At 41.5% G+C, this 17,925-nt stretch overlaps 1 protein-coding gene across 4 annotated transcripts in view; it reads left to right on the top strand.

Annotated features, from left to right (window-relative positions):
- LOC132391358 (interleukin-1 receptor type 1-like) overlaps nt 1-1,520 on the top strand; it is a 55,838-nt gene extending 54,318 nt beyond the window's left edge. For all 4 annotated transcript variants that reach the window (XM_059964427.1, XM_059964429.1, XM_059964430.1 and 1 more), the window contains one exon: nt 794-1,520. In XM_059964427.1, the coding sequence (XP_059820410.1) occupies nt 794-1,170 (377 nt within the window). In that variant the 3' untranslated portion in view covers nt 1,171-1,520. The remainder of the gene's footprint in view (nt 1-793) is intronic.
- The last annotated feature ends 16,405 nt before the right edge of the window (nt 1,521-17,925 follow it).

Raw genomic sequence — 17,925 nt, 5'->3', positions numbered from 1 at the left:
ATGGATGAAGTGAATCTTGAAGCAATGGAGATCTTTGAGGTCAGAAAGGAAGCCACAAATGAATTCAGTCACCTTTACCTGCTCCTGTGTTATGAAAGATTGGGCGACTCCTGCTTTCTGGGGTTGGTTGGGAGCTGTGCGAGTTGTGTTTCTAAAAAAGATAAGCTATATCACGTGTCAGGAAATGGGGGTTGAAAAGTTAATAGATTTTTGTGTTGATTTATTCACTTTGTTCCACAGAAATTCTGTGAAAGAATTTTATACCATATCTCAAATACTTGAGTGCTGATTTTTGAATTCTGTAGGAGCCAGTTTCTGTAACCTGAACAGCTGTAACATGAGAGTTCCTTGTGTTATCCATTTGATTTAATGGAATCAAGGCAGAACAGTTGCTTCCACATCCCTGGCTCATTTCTGATCTTGCTTAATCAGAAGGCCATTGTCTTTAAAGAATTATAGCTTAATGGTTATGCAAGTGGCATTAGGATGGAGTTTGCTGGTTATAAGCAGAGATAAAGAAGTGATTAGGGAAGGTTGCTTTTGTTTTACAAAAGTCGAATTGCCCTTTGCTAAAAAGCACTGAAAGAGACGTAGGAGCAGTTTCTCAAAGATTGTGGTTGGGGGGTGGTGGAATACAGAGTTCAAAATGTGTATGATTATGCATGGAATTGTGGAGGTCTTCTGTTTGTATACAAACAAATTGTCCGCCTAAACTGTGTACTCTAGCAGGATTCAGTAGTTTTACTGAAAGGCCAATTATATGTTAATTTTTATGTCTTTCTCCACTTTTTAGCATTCGCTGAGCAAGTAAAAAATAACATCAAAGAAAGCAGAAGACTGATTATTTTAATGGCAAAGTCTTTTGATAAATCACTGTTTGAACAGCAAGTTGGATTGCATGATGCATTGCTGTACAATCAAATGAAAGTTATTCTGATTGAGATGGATTATCACGAGGATTATAGTGACTTTTCTGAATCAATGAGACATATTATACAAAAGAAGGGAACCATTAAGTGGAAAAGCAATAAGTGGACAACGAAATCTTCTTCAAACACAAAATTTTGGAAACAAGTAAGGTATAATATGCCCGCAAGATCTTCCTGGTCCAGGAGAAATATAGAGCATGTTAGAAGTGTGCCAAATGTACCCCAATCTGTGTTGTTGTAAAGATATGTAAGGTTACTACTCTAGAGACTATTGTAAACCGCAGAAAAATGTAATACCAAATACTAGGGATTTGTCTTCCCAGACTTTTCCTTGACGAACTGTATGGTTGGTTAAATTCCAATTTGCAACATATGAGCTGTATGGAAATTTAAATTCTTTGATTTTTTTTTCAGAATGTTTACTCTGTGGTGTAGTAGTATTTTGAAAGTTAATAGATATTTTCATTTTAAAACTGCACAAAATCTATTTCATATTGAAATTAACGAAGTCTCCAAAAATTATACACAAATATATTGTCTGTCTAATTTTCTCTAAAGGTGAATAAAGATCAAAAGCAGATTCATAAGGTTGTATATGGACTCATGGATGGGTCTTTAAGTAAACTTCAAATCCATTTTGTTTGGAGTTTCCTTCTGTTTTATAGGAGAATATATTACAGAATTTTGTGTATTTAGTGTCTTACGCAAATCTTAAAAAGCACCTAGTGGAATTACTAGAAGTTCATAATGCAAAACTACAGTACAGGGCTCATTTATATGAAATAAAATGGTGTATCATTAGGTTTGGCTGCACATTTTGTTCTTTATTATCAGTGTGCTGTACACCAAATGATAGATTAAAATATTGGAAGTTTTAAACAAAAAAAAATGCATCATAAAAGTGTCAAAAGATAAATAAGAGTCAACTAACTTGCTTGGTGATGAGATGAGTTGGGTTGAATGGACTACACCTCTACGCTTCCATACTTTCAGGCTTGTTTGCATTAGCATGCAGAGGTGAGTTGAGTGCTTCTGTAAATCTTTTTGATTTACACTCCCTGGAAAGCTGCTAGAAATTTGACCAGCAACCTCAACCACTAAATTACAGACTCATTTGCTGCATTCCCTAGCATCTGTGCCCTGAATTAATCTATGAAGTATTATTGCCTCCTCCATTTGATTTGCTCATCCCAATGGAAGTGGTGCGATGTCTGAGATGTTCCTCATTTTTGGTTTGGTGGATCTATAACAGTTGGAATACTCTGTGAAATGAAGCTTACTTGCTGCTCTTGAGCAGGATACTTAGATTGGATGAGATTGTGGTCTAGGCATGAGTTTTGACTTTATCCAATATGTAGTTTTACAACCTGTTTCCTAATTGGCTCAGATGCCTTTTTGCCTGTAGCTGATCCAGCATGTGAGAAATGCATGATATGGGAAGTAAAAAAGGACAATAACCATTGAGGAATCCCCACCCCCACAACCTTTCAAATCCAGAATTTGAATCCAGTGGAGCCTGCTGGCACACTAAGAAATGGGCAATATTTTACCATCAATTTCTTTCTTCAGCTAGGTAACAGCTGACAAGGCAGTGCAATTTTTCAGTTCATGGGCTGTAATTGTTCTCTCTTCTCCCAAAGTTGCTGTTTAATAAATGTTAGTCATCACCAACATAATACAGCAGATGAAACAAGTGTATTTTCCACTTTCAAGTAAGGAGGCCACTATTGTTTAAAGGCAGTCAGATTGCATATTCCTTGGCTTTTCCCCCCATTTATATTTGTAGCTGTGACACAAATAGATGTCCTACAAGGAAATATTTATTTTGGTCTGTGTGATCTCAAACTCACTTTAGCCTTTTATAGTTATAATCTAATACTACCTGTGTGTAGTTGTAACATATCTGCGTAGATGTACTATTGCTCTAGGTGTATTTGATGATGCATGCATTATTGTTTGCATGAATGGTATCTAAAGAACAAGCGATGATAAACCTAAAACAATTTCAGAGCCCTCTGTATTTGCTGGATAATAGTGTTGAGTTGTGTTAAGGATGGACTCCAGAAGAACTAAGGCTGACTGTCTTTGAAGGCATTGTGTGGTTGTATACTCAGTGGTAAGTTGAATTCTATTAACTTCTGTGTGGAAGGTCTACGAGTTGAGTTTAGACTCGCATGCTGGAGAACTAAGGTTTATACTGTATGGAAGATCATTCAGTTAAGTCTTGCAACTTTTGAAGTGGGAATGGTTCATGAAAGCAGCACAGACCAAACCTAGATGCATTGGGAACCAATGATAAAGCTCAGGGACTCTTTCAGTTCCTTGGTAGACTGGAAGGAGTGTGTGTGTTTTTTTTTTTCAGGCAAAATACATTGTCGAAATGGCGACAGAAGCTCAAAAATTGTCCAGTCAAAATGGAACTTTAAGATGCCATCAGAAAGCACTTTACTAATGAAGATGTGCTCAAACTTTCTGGCATCTTTAGCAGGTAAGGTATCATGCAAGACAGAAGTTGGATGAGGTGATGAAATCACTACAATCCAACATCTTCAGAGAATGTAGACGTTTACAAATTCAGTACCTGCTAACTAAGGCCAACAAGACTATTGGTGATTGAAGGTCGTGGGGAAGGCAAGAACAGTTGAAAAATCTTCTGCTTGCTGCTATATTTCAATTTTGTCACTATCCTAAAACAAATGTTGCAGAATGATCGAAATTATAGAAACACTAGATCCAGCATTTGAGTGTGGATTCAAAGGAGACACACCGATGGAGATGGCTTCTAGATATACCAAAGAATTTTGGTTATTGTGGAGAGTTAGTGTTGGAGCAATATGCTGTTAAACATAGTGATGAAGTCTAACATTAAGCCCAAGTAGTATGAAACAGTGCCAAATGTCAGGCTACTGAGAAAAGCTGCCTCCAATGTGCCAGTTCAAAGCACTGAAATGTTTTCATGGTGAAGAGAATGAAATATACGCACGCACGCAGCCAGATTGGTTCTCAATATAAGATAAACACTGATAACAAAAGAAACATATAGAGGCTTGAGTGATATTGAGGCTGATGATGTGCCTGAAATGCGTTGACTGATCATGAACATGTTGGTCAGCTGGAATGCTCTGCAAAACATCATTCAAAAATTCACAGGCATGTTGTGGTAAGATACTGAAAACTCAAGGACAGAGCATTTTGTAGCTTCTCATACTGGTCAGAAAGTGGAAGTTAAAAGGATTTATTGCAGGAAAATATACAAAAAACAGCTATATTTGAGAAAGAATGACTGAAACAATTACAGGGAGTAATTAGTCAGTATATATTCCACAACAATTGCAAGGAATCTAGGATTCATTCATTAATATTAAGGGCACAAGGCTCACATATGCATTAAGATGATCACCAAGTTAATGTAAAACAGTATTTTAGTGATAAACAGCTGATTGAAACTGAAACACAAGTCCTGTTGGGCAAGGCTGCAAATGATTGAGAGGCACCTGTTGTCATGGCACCCAAAGCAGATAAAAGTGTTTGGTTCTCCTTACATCAATGAAAAATAAATTTTGTCCCAACAGATGTGGAAAACCAACTGGCAACCAAGGTACAACAAGGCTCTCATTAGGAAGAATCTTTCTCATTGGACCAAAGGTTTTATGTTGTACCTGTACAGTGTAGAGTTCCGATCTCACTTTAAAATGTGTTAAGACTAAATAGCTGCTACTTGTGTGACCAGCACAAAAGAGAAAATGATGGTACAAAATAAAATAAATCCATTTATAATGGTTACAGCAAAAGGATTGCACTAGCAAAGGCTATTCTTGCAGCACAATTGAAAATTGGACTATTAATTTTAAGACCTGTTAATGTATCATTATGTTTAGTCTCTATAGCTAAGCACCATCAATAACTCTCTGAGACCTGAGGCGAGATATTGGCTTTTATTGGCTGGAAGAAAGAACAAGCAGCAATTGACCATCACACTACATCCTGGAGACTGAGGCCGGGGCTGCATCTCCAATCTTTATACTGGGGTCAGTGGGAGGAGCCACAGGAGCAGTTAGTCCAGACAGGTATATGTAGTTCCCCACATTCAACCCCCCCCCCCTTTGTTTTAAAAGAGAGTCCCCATGGGGCGAAGTTTCTTACAAGTATATTTACAGGTTAAGTCTATCAGGAGGTCGAATCTGTTGCTGGGATCTATGTAGCACTGGCTGTGATTGCACCAGAGACGGTGGTTGTGCTGGTTCCGGCCTAACAGGAGGTGTCAGCCCACTAGGCATCAGTGATCCCTCATGCATGTGTGAGGCGCCTGGTATATGCGCTGCGAGACGCCCGTTATAGGAGTGTCGTGAGGAGTCTGTGTAGGGCTCGGTGTGCGCGGTTTCACCTCGGGTACAGGGTTCATAGTTACGGTGGAGTGTTCGGGGTAGTGGTCTGCTGCTCCTGCGGGCGCCAGGTCGTGGATGGAGACCGTGTCCTCCTCCCCATCAGGTAAGACCACATAGATATGTAGTGAGACCTTGCAGTTCACCACAGTATTAGTATCTTTGATAGAGAAGGCATTATTCAAGGAAATAAATCTTCATTTGCACTTAGAGTAATGCACAAAATACTAACCCTACTGAAGGGGAAAAGTTAACATTTATAAAGGCACACTTACAAATGGTTCAGTTTATCATAGTACTGAAAGAAAATGGTGCAGATTTGGCTGAAGAAGTAGTACTGGAATATAACGTACTAAATGATACAAGTTTTTTGATTTGAAATCTAAAACCATTACCTAAATATCATCCTAATTTGCCAGTGCTAATACTAAATACCCTGCCTCCCATATACCCCCCCCCCACCTTAAATTCCTCCATTTACCTGTCTCTTAAATTTCACTAGTGTATCTGCCTCCACCACTGACTCAGGCAGTGCATTCCACGCACCAACTACTCTCTGAGTGAAAAACCTGCCTTTAATATCCCCCTTGAACTTCCAACCCCTTACCTTAAAGCCATGTCCTCTTGTACTGAGCAGTGGTGCCCCCGGGGAAAAGGCACTGGCTGTCCTCTCTGTCTATTCCTCTTAATATCTTGAATACAAAGATACAAAGAGCCCACATATCAGGGACTGGGAGAAAGAAGGATAGATAGTCTAAGCAACAGAGATTCCCTATTTTGGTGTTACTGTATAAGTTGGAAGAATGGTATTTGTACAGAGGGAACAGTAGCATTCATGTTCTAAGTTGTTGGGCCAGGGTTAACATAGTTACATTGTTGTTTGTGCAGAGGCAATAAAGTATGAGTTTCAATTAATTAAAAGTTGGGTAGAGAGCTTCCTAACCTAGTTCAGTTGCTGAACAGTCAACATCTTACAGACGTGAACAGAACTTTAAATGTGGAACAAAGAAATAGCAGAAGAACTAAGCCAACACTTTGGTCCTATATTCACAAAAAAAAGAATCAAAATCAAAAAGAGGAGCGATAGAGCAGTGAAAGAAGTGCATGGAGTAAAGCCAGATCTAACATACAGAGAGGTTTTGAAGAAAGGGAAGCAGAATAAAGGGTGTAAAGGTAGTAAGGTAGAAGGTCTAAAGTGTGTGTACTTCAATGCAAGAAGCATCAGGAACAAAGGTGATGAACTGAGAGCTTGGATACATACATGGAATTATGATGTAGTGGCCATTATGGAGACTTGGCTGGCACCAGAGCAGGAATGGATTCTCAATATTCCAGGATTTCAGTGCTTTAAAAGGGATAGAGAGAGGGGAAAAAGGGGAGGAGGGGTGGCATTACTGGTCAGGGATACTATTACAGCTACAGAAAGGGTGGGTAATGTAGCAGGATCCTCTTTTGAGTCAGTATGGGTGGAAGTCAGGAACAGGAAGGGAGCAGTTACTCTACTGGGGGTATTCTATAGGCCCCCAGGTAGCAGCAGAGATACCAAGGAGCAGATTGGGAGGCAGATTTTGGAAAGGTGCAAAAATAACAGGGTTGTTATCATGGGTGACTTTAACTTCCCTAATATTGATTGGCACTTGATTAGTTCCAAGGGTTTAGATGGGGCAGAGTTTGTTAATTGTGTCCAGGATGGATCCCTGTCACAGTATGTTGACTGGCCGACTAGGGGGAGTGCCATACTGGATCTAGTATTAGGTAACGAACAGGGTCAGGTCACAGATCTGTCAGTGGGTGAGCATCTGGGGAACAGTGATCACTGCTCCCTGGCCTTTAGCATTATCATGGAAAAGAATAGAATTAGAAATGACAGGAAAATTTTTAATTGGGGAAGGGCAAATTATGAGGCTATAAGGCTAGGACTTGCAGGTATGAATTGGGATGATGTTTTTGCAGGGAAATATACTATGGACATGTGGTCAATGTTTAAGGATCTCTTGCAAGATGCTAAGGATAAATTTGTCCCGGTGAGGAAGATAAAGAATGGTAGGGTGAAGGAACCATGGGTGACAAGTGAAGTGGAAAATCTAGTCAGGTGGAAGAAGGCAGCATGCATGAGGTTTAGGAAGCAAGGATCAGGTGGGCCTATTGAATATAGGGTAGTAAGAAAGGAGCTTAAGAAGGGGCTGAGAAGAGCAAGAAGGGGGCATGAGAAGGCCTTGGTGAGTAAGGTAAAGGAAAACCCCAAGGCATTCTTCAATAATGTGAAGAACAAAAGGACGACAGGAGTGAAGATAGGACCGATTAGAGATAAAGGTGGGAAGATGTACCTGGAGAATGTGGAAGAGAGCAAGGTCCTCAATGAATACTCCTCTTCGGTATTCACCACTGAGAGGGAACTTGATGATGGTGAGGACAATATGAGTGAGGTTGATGTTCTGGAGCATGTTGATATTAAGGGAGAGGAGGTGGAGTTGTTAAAATACATTAGGACAGATAAGTCCCCGGGGCCTGACGGAATATTCCCCAGGCTGCTCCATGAGGCAAGGGCAGAGATTTATGAGCCTCTGGCTAGGATCTTTATGTTGTCCACAGGAATGGTACCGGAGGATTGGAGGGAGGTGAATATTGTCCCCTTGTTCAAAGAATTTAGTAGGGATAGTCCAATTATAGACAAGTGAGCCTTATGTCTGTGGTGGGAAAGCTGTTGGAAAAGATTCTTAGAGATAGGATCTGTGGGTATTTAGAGAATCATGGTCTGATCAGGGACAGTCAGCATGGCTTTGTGAAGGGCAGATCGTGCCTAACAAGTCTGATAGAGTTCTTTGAGGAGGTGACCAGGCATATAGATGAGGGTAGTGCAGTGGATGTGATCTACATGGATTTTAATAAGGCATTTGACAAGGTTCCACATGGTAGGATTATTCAGAAAGTCAGAAGGCAGGGGATCCAGGGAAGTTTGGCCAGGTGGATTCAGAATTGATTTGCCTGCAGAAGGCAGAGGGTTGTGGTGGAGGGATTCAGATTGGAGGGTTGTGACTAATGATGTCCCACAAGGATCTGTTCTGGGACCTCTACTTTTCATGATTTTTATTAATGACCTGGATGTGGGGGTAGAAGGGTGGGTTGGCAAGTTTGCAGATGACACAAAGGTTAGTGGTGTTGTAGATAGTGCAGAGGGTTGTCAAAGATTGCAGAGAGACATTGATAGGTTGCAGAAGTGGGCTGAGAAGTGGCAGATGGAGTTCAACCTGGAGAAGTGTGAGGTGGTACACTTTGGAAGGACAAACTCCAAGGCAGATTACCAAGTAAATGGCAGGATACTTGGTAGTGTGGAGGAGCAGAGGGATCTGGGGGTACATGTCCACAGATCCCTGAAAGTTGCCTCACAGGTAGTTAGGGTAGTTAAGAAAGCTTTTGGGATATTAGCTTTCATAAGTCGAGGGAAAGAGTTTAAGAGAAGCAATGTAATGATGCAGCTCTATAAAACTCTAGTTAGGCCACACTTGGAGTACTGTGTCCAGTTCTGGTCACCTCACTATAGGAAGGATGTGAAAGCATCGGAAAGGGTACAGAGGAGATTTACCAGGATGCTGCCTGGTTTAGAGAGTATGGATGATGATCAGAGATTAAGGGAGCTAGAGCTTTACTCTTTGGAGAGGAGGATGAGAGGAGACATGATAGAGGTGTACAAGATATTAAGAGGAATAGACCGAGTGGACAGCCAGCGCCTCTTCCCCAGGGCACCACTGCTCAGTACAAGAGGACATGGCTTTAAGGTAAAGGGAGGGAAGTTCAAGGGGGATATTAGAGGAAGGTTTTAACTCAGAGAGTGGTTGGTGCATGGAATGCACTGCCTGAGTCAGTGGTGGAGGCAGATACACTAGTGAAGTTTAAGAGATTACTAGACAGGTATATGGAGGAATTTAAGGTGGGGGGTTATATGGGAGGGGAGGCAGGGTTTGAGGGTCGGCACAACATTGTGGGCTGAAGGGCCTGCAATCTATGTTCTGTGTTCTAAAACAACTTATCAAAACTATAAGGGTTTATGAGTCTAATGAAAACAAAGAATTAACGAAAACTGGTATAAGTCAAAGCAATGTGCTGAAGAAATTATAGGATAATGCCAATAAATCTGCACCTGGAAGTTTTAAAATAAGTGGCTATGCTATAATGAATGGATTGGTTATCTTTTTCTAAAATTTTATAGTTTAACAAAACAATTTGTACAGATTGGAAGGCAGTAAATGTAACTCCACTATTTAAAAAAAAGAATAGAGACCAATTAGCCAAATGTCAGTATTTGTAAAATGCTAGAGTATTACAAAGGGCATTCAAAAAATGTTAACACAAATCAACAATATCAGAGAATATAACTGGTAGAACAGATAAAAGAAATACACTGGATGTAGTCTCTTTGCTTTTTCAGAACACATTTGATAAATGCTCTTCTCCTCCACCTCCTTTGACATCCCAGGTTTACATGCCCTTCTTCGGACACCTAACCTGCAACTGTAACATTGAATCGGGTTCACGGGTCTGACAAGTGAGACAGAAAATACAGACTGCAAATAAGTATATTCATCATTTATTTACAAACAGTAAAAATTCGACCAAACATTCATGTTCCCCAGGTTACAGAAACTACAAAGCTGAATATTCAGCAAACATACTTAGATAAGTTTCTGTGCAAAACATACTTTCCCAATGGTTATATGCACTGCTTGCCTTAAACAAAGGAAGAAGAGGGAGAACCTCCCTCGTGTGCTCTCCATATACCCAGGATATTTGAAACTGGACACTAGGCAGCTAACCAGTTTTAAAACTATCCAATCACAATGACTTACAACAGTCTGAATAAGCCATGCCCCCCCACCACCCACCACAGGACAGCAGCCGAATTGGTGATTATTTTCTTTGGGGCTAACACAGAAGCTAAATGGAGAAATAACAATGCATTTTGCCCAAAATCATGGTGACCCTGCAGCAGCCACCTGCACTGTTGGTCAACCTCAGCAATCTGTAGCAAAATACAGAGAGAAGTCTCAAGTGCATGAATGAGCCCTTACACGGTGTAACTACAAGGAACATACAAATTCCTTACAGGCACCAGCAGGAATTAAACCTATATCACCTGCATTCTGAAGCTTTGTGCTAACCACTGAACTCCCAGTACCACTGCAGCAACACTGGGTATTGCACAATAGACAATTGCTCTATCTTTTTCCCCACACATTCGGATTCTGTACTAGGACTGGAAGGGAAATGTTTAATGATATTATGTGAAATTAACACAAGAACAGAATTTTTTTTGCTGTTTAATCACAGTAGGATGGAAACAGCCTGTGATGCTTTGAAACACAGTGCTGTATGCTGCAAACAAGAGAAAATCTGCAGAAGCTGGAAATCCAAGCAACAGACCCAAAATACGGAATGCCTCCAGCATCTTGTTATGTGATGACTGTATACTGCAGCTTGGCACAAGGCAGTCTAGGACATTCATTCACAGCAACATTGTCAGCAGAGTTGCAAAAGCACAGGATAAACGTAATTTAAACAGCATGTTTGGCTAGCACATTGCACTAGTTCTGGCTTCCTGTAGTGAAAGGACAGGAGGGTAGGCAGAAAGGGTGGGGTAGCTCTGTTGATAATCTTTAGAAAGAGGTGACTGATAAGACTGCTGAACGGATCCTGACCCGGATCTGGGCCGTACCTTCCAAATATCCGGACCTGAGTTGCACCACCTTACTTTCCCTTTCCTGTTTTCTAATTATGATTTATAATTTAAATTTTTATTATACTTACTTCGATTTGTACTCCAGGGAGCACGAAGCGCAGAATCAAATATCGCTGTGATGATTGTACGCTCTAGTATCAATGGTTTGGTGACAATGAAGTTAAGTAAGTAAGGACATAGAATCAGAAGACGTCATGTCCTTGTGGGTTGAGTTAAGAAACTGCAAAGGTGAAAATACTCTGGTAGAAGTTATATGCAGACCCTGAACAGTAGGCAGAACATGGGATATAAATTTCTACTGGAAATAGAAAAGACATGAAATAAGGGAAATGTTATAATGTTTATTGGGGATTTCAATATACAATTGAGGTGATGGCCTCTGTTAGTCAGTTGACCATGGATATTGCATCCTAGCTGTGTAGCTACACAAGTCTGGGCAGTACGATATGGAGAGCACGTTGTTGCCATTGTAGCAAGATCCCCCGCCCCACACATCTGATGAACCCAAAGGAACAGCTGAGACCAAAACAGTTTGGTACCAGCAGCATCGCAGGAGTTAATGTTCAGCATTGTCCTCAATGTAGGACCACCTTATGGACTCCAGCTCCGAAATTTTCCATCACGGTTTACTCCCAAAGCCTTCCCCATGAGTGGGTTTAGCTGCAAAGCAGCGGAGGTTTGAGATCAGAGATTTCCTTCTCCTAGGTAAGCTGTTAACCATGGCTGATGTGCCCATCTGCCCCAAGCGGCTGGTATTAAGGCACCAGTAACCTACCTTTGCCCCTTCTGCTGTCAGTAGAAATGGTTCCGCCGGGCTTGGTAGCTAAGCCATTTGCGAAGGCCAGGAGCTGAACTTGGTTGACAGAAGCTATTTGAGGCAGATACCACTGGGGAGCATTTAATAGGGAGTGATCACGGTTTACTCCCAAAGCCTTCCCCATGAGTGGGTTTAGCTGCAAACCCCCCCTCCCCCCGGCTATAACAACCCTAAGGAACTTGCCTTACAGGTCAATTTGGAAAATCAGGTTGGTGCTGAATCCCAATAGAAGGAACTTGAAGAAAACCTGTGAGATGGCTTTTTTAAAGCAGCTTGTGGTTGAACTAACTAGGCAAATTTGGATTGGGTGTTGTGTAATGAACCAGAACTGATTAGCAAGCTTAGAATAATGGAACCCTTAGGAGACAATGATCATAATATGATAGAATTCACCCTGCAGTTTGAGAGGGAGAAGAAAAAGTCGGATACATCAGCATTACAGGGCATGAGGGAGGAGCTGGTCAAAGTTGATTGTAAGGGTACACCAGCAGGGATGATGGTAGACCAGCAATGGCTGAAGTTTCTGGGACAACTCAGAAGGTGCAGGATAGATACATCCCAAAGACGAAGTATTCTAAAAGGAGGATGAGACAACCATGGCTGACAATGGAAGTCAAAAACAGCATAAAAGCAAAAGAGAGGGCATCAAATATTGCAAAAATTAGTGGGAAGTTAGAGGATTGGTAAGCTTTTAAAAACCAACAGAAGGCATCTAAAAAAAATATGAGCAGAAAAACGTGATATATAAAGTTTAGCTACCCAACGATATCAAACAGGATACCAAAAGATATTTCAGATATATAAAAAGTCAAAGAGAGAAAAATGGATATCGAACCACTGGAGATGTAGTAATGGGAGGCAAAGAAATAGCGGATGAACTTAATAAGTAACACACAAACTAAATGCTGGAGGAACTCAGCAGGCCAGGCAGCATCAATGGAAAAGAGTACAGTTGACATTTCGGGCAGAGACCCTTATAAGTATTTTAGATCAGATGGTGGAAGACAACAGTAGTATGCCAGAAATTCGAGTGTGTCGGGGAGCAGGAGGTATTGGAGTTGATATAAACAAGGAGAAGGTACTTGAGAAGCTGGAAGGTCCAAAGGTAGGTAAGTCACTTGGATCAAGTGGACTACACCCCAGAGGTCGGAAAGAGATAGCTGAGCAGCATTAGTAATGATCTTTCAAGAACCACTAGATTCTGGAAAGGTTCCAGATGACTGGAAAATATGTCACTCCATTCTTTAAGAAGGGAGAGAGGCAGAAGAAAGGAAGCTATAGGCTAGTTAGCCTGACTTCAGTGGTTGGGAAGATGTTGGAGTCTTCTATTAAGGATGAGGTTTCAGGTTACTTGGATAATGTAGACCAAAGTTGGCATGGTTTTCTTAAGGGGAAATCTGACAAACCTGTTGAAATTTTTTGAGGAAATAATAAGCAGGATAGACAATGGAGTGTCAGTGGATGTTGTTTTCTTGGGTTTTCAGAGGGCCTTTGACAGGGTGCCACACATAAGGCTGCTTAAGAAGATAATAGCCCATGGTATTACAGGGAAGATTATTGTATGGATAGAAAATCGGCAGGAGGTAGAGAGTCAGAACATAGGGGCCTATTCTGCTTGGCTGCTGGTGACAAGTGGTGTTCTGCAGGCATCAGTATTGGGACTGCTTCTTTTCACAACAATATGGTTGACAAAATTGATGGCTTTGTGGCCAAGTTTGTAGATGATACAAAGATTGTTGGAGGAGCAGGTAGTGCTGAGGAAAGCAGGAAGTCTGCAGAAGGAACTGGACACAATGGGAGAATGATCAAAGAAATGGCAGATGGAATATATTGTAGGGAAATGTATAGTCATGCACTTCAGCAGAATGAAAAGAAGGTGCAGACTGTTTTCTAAATGAGAACATTTTAAAAAACTGAGATGCTAAGTGATATGGGAGACCATGTGCAGGTTTTCATTAAGGTTAACTTTCAGGTTGAGTCAGTGGTAAGGAACATAAAAGTAACATTGGCAATCATTTTGACAGGTCTAGAATATAAGAGCAAGGATGTGATGCTGAGGTTTTATTTGGCATTGGTCAGATCACATTGTGACCAGTTTTGGGCTCCTTTTGGGCACTGCTGTTCAGAGATAGTTTCCCAGCTGCAGAAAAGGAGGAAGTCATGGAGGGATTGTCTACTGAGTCTCTTTGGGTGGAGTTAGAAACAGGAAGGGTAAATAACTCTACTGGGTATTTTTTATAGGCCACTCAACAGTAACAGGGACATTGAGAAGCAGATAGGGAGACAGGTTCTGGAAAGGTGTAATAATAACAGGGTTGTTGTGTTGGGAGATTTTAATTTCCCCAAAATTGATTGGCATCTTCCTAGAGCGAGGGGTTTAGATGGGGTGGAGTTTGTTAGGTGTGTTCAGGAAGGTTTCCTGACACAGTATGTAGATATGCCTTCAAGAGGAGAAGCTGTACTTGATCTGAACCATAGAATGCTACAGCACAGTACAGGCCCTTCAGCCCTCCATGTTGTGCCGACCCATATAATCCTTAAAAAAAAAAGTACTAAATCCACACTACCCCATAACCCTCCATTTTTCTTTCATCCATGAGCCTGTCCAAGAGGCTCTTAAATACCCCTAATACTCCACCACCATCCCTGGTAAGTCATTCCAGCCACTCACAACCCACTGTGTAAAAAAACTTACCCCTGATGTCTCCCCTAAACTTCCCTCCCTTAATTTTGTACATATGCCCTCTGGTGTTTGCCATTGGTGCCCTGGGAAAAAGGTACTGACTGTCCACCCTTTCTATGCCTCACATAATCTTGTAGACCTCTATCAATTCCCCTCTCATTCTTCTATGCTCCAAAGAGAAAAGTCCCAGCTCAGCTAACATTGCTTCATATGACTTGTGCTCCAAACCAGGCAACATCCTGGTAAATCTCCTCTGCACCCTCTCCATAGCTTCCACATCCTTCCTATAATGAGGTGACCAGAATTGAACCCAATACTCTTAGTGTGGTCTCACCAGAGTTACCTGGTATCCAATTTCCCTATCAGGTATTGGGAAATTAACCTGGTCAGGTGTCAGGTCTCTCAGTGGGAGAGAATTTTGGAAATAGTGATCACAATTCTATCTCCTTTACCATGGGATTAGAGAGGGATAGGAACAGACAAGTTAGGAAAGCATTTAACTGGAGTAAGGGGAACTATGAAGCTATCAGGCAGAAACTTAGAAGCATAATTGGGAACAGATATTCTCAGGAAATGTACAGCAGAAATGTGGAAAATGTTCAGGGGCTGTTTGTGTGGAGTTCTGCATAGGTACACTCCAGTGAAACAAGGAAAGGATGGTAGAGTACAGGAACCATGGTGTACAAAGGCTGTTGAAAATCTAGTCAAGAAGGGAAGAAGACCTTACAAAAGGTTCAAAAAAACTAGCTAATGACAGTGATGTAGAAGATTATAAGGCTAGCAGGAAGGAGCTTAAGAATGAAATCAGGAGAGGTGAAAGGGGCCATGAGAAGGCCTTGGCGGGCAGGAGTAAGGAAAATCCCCAGGCGTTCTACAAGTATGTGAAGAGCAAGAGGATAAGACATGAGGGAATAGGACCAATCATGTGTGATAGTGGAAAAGTGTGTATGGAACCGGAGGAGATAACAAAGGTACTTAATGAATACTTTGCTTCAGTATTCACTACAGAGAAGGATCTTGGTGATTGCAGGGATGACTTACAGTGGATTGAAAAGCTTATATAAACATTAAGAAAGGCGATGTGCTGGAGCTTTTGGAAAGCATCAAGTTGGATAAATCTCTGGGATCAGATGTACCCCAGGCTACTGTCTGAGGCGAGAGAGGAGATCGCTGAGCCTCTGGCAGTGATAATTGGGGACGGAAGAGGTTCCGGAGGATTGGAGGGTTGCAGATGTTGTTCCCTTATTCAAGAAAGGGAGTAGAGATAGCCCTGGTAATTATAGACCAGCGAGTCTTACTTCATTGGTTGGTAAGTTAATGGAAAAGATCCTGAGAGGCAGGATTTATGAACATTTGGAGAGGCATAATATGTTTAGGAACAGTCAGCATGGCTTTGTCAAAAGCAAGTCGTGCCTTATGAGCCTGATGGAATTTTTTGATGATGTGACTAAACACATTGTTGAAGGTAGAGCTGTAGATGTAGTGTGTGTGGATTTCAGCAAGGCATTTGATAAGGTACCCCATATAAGGCTTATTGAGTAAGTAAGGAGACATGGGTTCTAGGGAGACCTTGTTTTGTGGATCCAAAACTGGCTTGCTCACAGAAGGCAAAGAGTGGTTGTAGACGGGTCATATTCTGCATGGAGGACGGTGACCAGTGGAGTACCTCAGGGATCTGTTCTGGGACCCCTTCTCTTTGTGATTTTTATAAATGACCTGGATGAGGCAGTGGAGGGATGGGTTAGTAAATTTGCTGATGACAGAAAGGTTGGGGGGTGTTGTGGATAGTGTGAAGGGCTGTCAGAGGTTACAGCAGGACATTGATAGAATGCAAAACTGGGCTGAGAAATGGCAGATGGAGTTCAATCCAGATAAGTGTGAGGTGGTTCATTTTGGTTGGTCAAATATGGCAGAATGTAGTATTAATGGTAAGACTCTTGGCAGTGTGGAGGATCAGAGGGATCTTGGGATCCGAGTCCATAGGACACTCAAAGCTGCTGCACAGGTTGACTGTGTGGTTAAGAAGGCATATGGTGCACTGGTCTTCATCAATCATGGGATTGAGTTTAGGAGCTGAAAAGTAACGTTACAGCTGTATTGGACCCTGGTCCAACCCCACTTGGAGTACTGTGCTCAGTTCTGGTTGCCTCACTATAGGAAGGATGTGGAAATTATAGAAAGGGTGCAGAGGAAATTCACAAAGATGTTTCCTGGATTTGGGGGCATGCCTTATGAGAATAGGTTGAGTGATCTCGGCCTTTTCTCCTTGGAGCGGCGTAGGATGAGAGGGGACCTGATAAATGTGTATAGATAATGAGAGGCATTGATCATACGAATAGTCAGAGGCTTTTTCCCAGGGCTGAAATAGCTAACGTGAGAGGGCACAGTTTTAAGGTGCTTGGAAGTAGGTACGGAGGAGATGTCAAGGGTAAGTTTTTAATGCAGTGTTGTGAATGCTTGGAATGGGTTGCTGGCAACAATGGTGGAGGCAGATGCGATATGGTCTTTTAAGAGACTCCTGTATAGGTACCTGGAGCTTAGAAAAATGGAGGGCTATGGGTAACCCTAGGTAATTTCTAAAGAATGTAATGTTTGGCATAGCTTTGTGGGCTGAAGGGTCTGTATTATGCTGTAAGTTTTCTATGTTTCTATTGAAGAAAAGATATGCTGGCATTAGAGAGGCTCCAGAGGTGGTTCACGAGAATGATTCCAGGAATGAAAGAGTTAATACATGAGGAGCTTTAGATGTCTCCAGGCCAGTACTTGCCGAAGTTCAGACGAATGAGGGTGAACTCATTGAAACCTATTGACTATTGAAAGGCCTGTCTGGATGTACAGTGGTTGCAGAGGGGATGTTTCCTAAAAACAGTGGGAGCAGACTCTGAATGGAAGGATGTCTCTTTAGAGCAAAGGAGGAATTTCTTTAGCCAGAGGATGGTGAATCTGCAGAATTCATTGCAATGTTCAGCTGTGGAGGTTGAAAGGTTCTTGGTTAGTCAGGGTGTGCAAGGTTACGGTGAGAGGGCAGGAGCATGAGGCTGAAATGGATAATGAATCAGCCATGATGGAATGGTGGAGCAGACTTGATGGGCTGAATAGTCTAGTTCTGCTCCTCTGTCTTACGTTCTTATGTCTTTCTGTAAGTTGTCTCCAGAAGTTTCATTTGCTCCTTTCAAACGGTAGTATTTCAATATTTTTGGTTAATTTTGGAATGATGATGGATTCTATTTTCTGCTGTCCTTGATGGAAGGTTTCATGATCTGACACTGTTCTGTGAAACTAATAGTTTTCTAAAATTCACTTTAGCCCTTGTTGTCATGGATTCCAGTAATCAGTTTATTGAAGAGAAACGTCCGTAACATTGGTGCATAAAGGGCTTA

The sequence above is a fragment of the Hypanus sabinus genome, chromosome 3, assembly GCF_030144855.1.
Source record: "Hypanus sabinus isolate sHypSab1 chromosome 3, sHypSab1.hap1, whole genome shotgun sequence".
NCBI classification, from domain to species: domain Eukaryota; kingdom Metazoa; phylum Chordata; class Chondrichthyes; order Myliobatiformes; family Dasyatidae; genus Hypanus; species Hypanus sabinus.
Note: the sequence above shows the minus strand (reverse complement) of the source record. Positions and strands in the feature narration are given on the sequence as shown.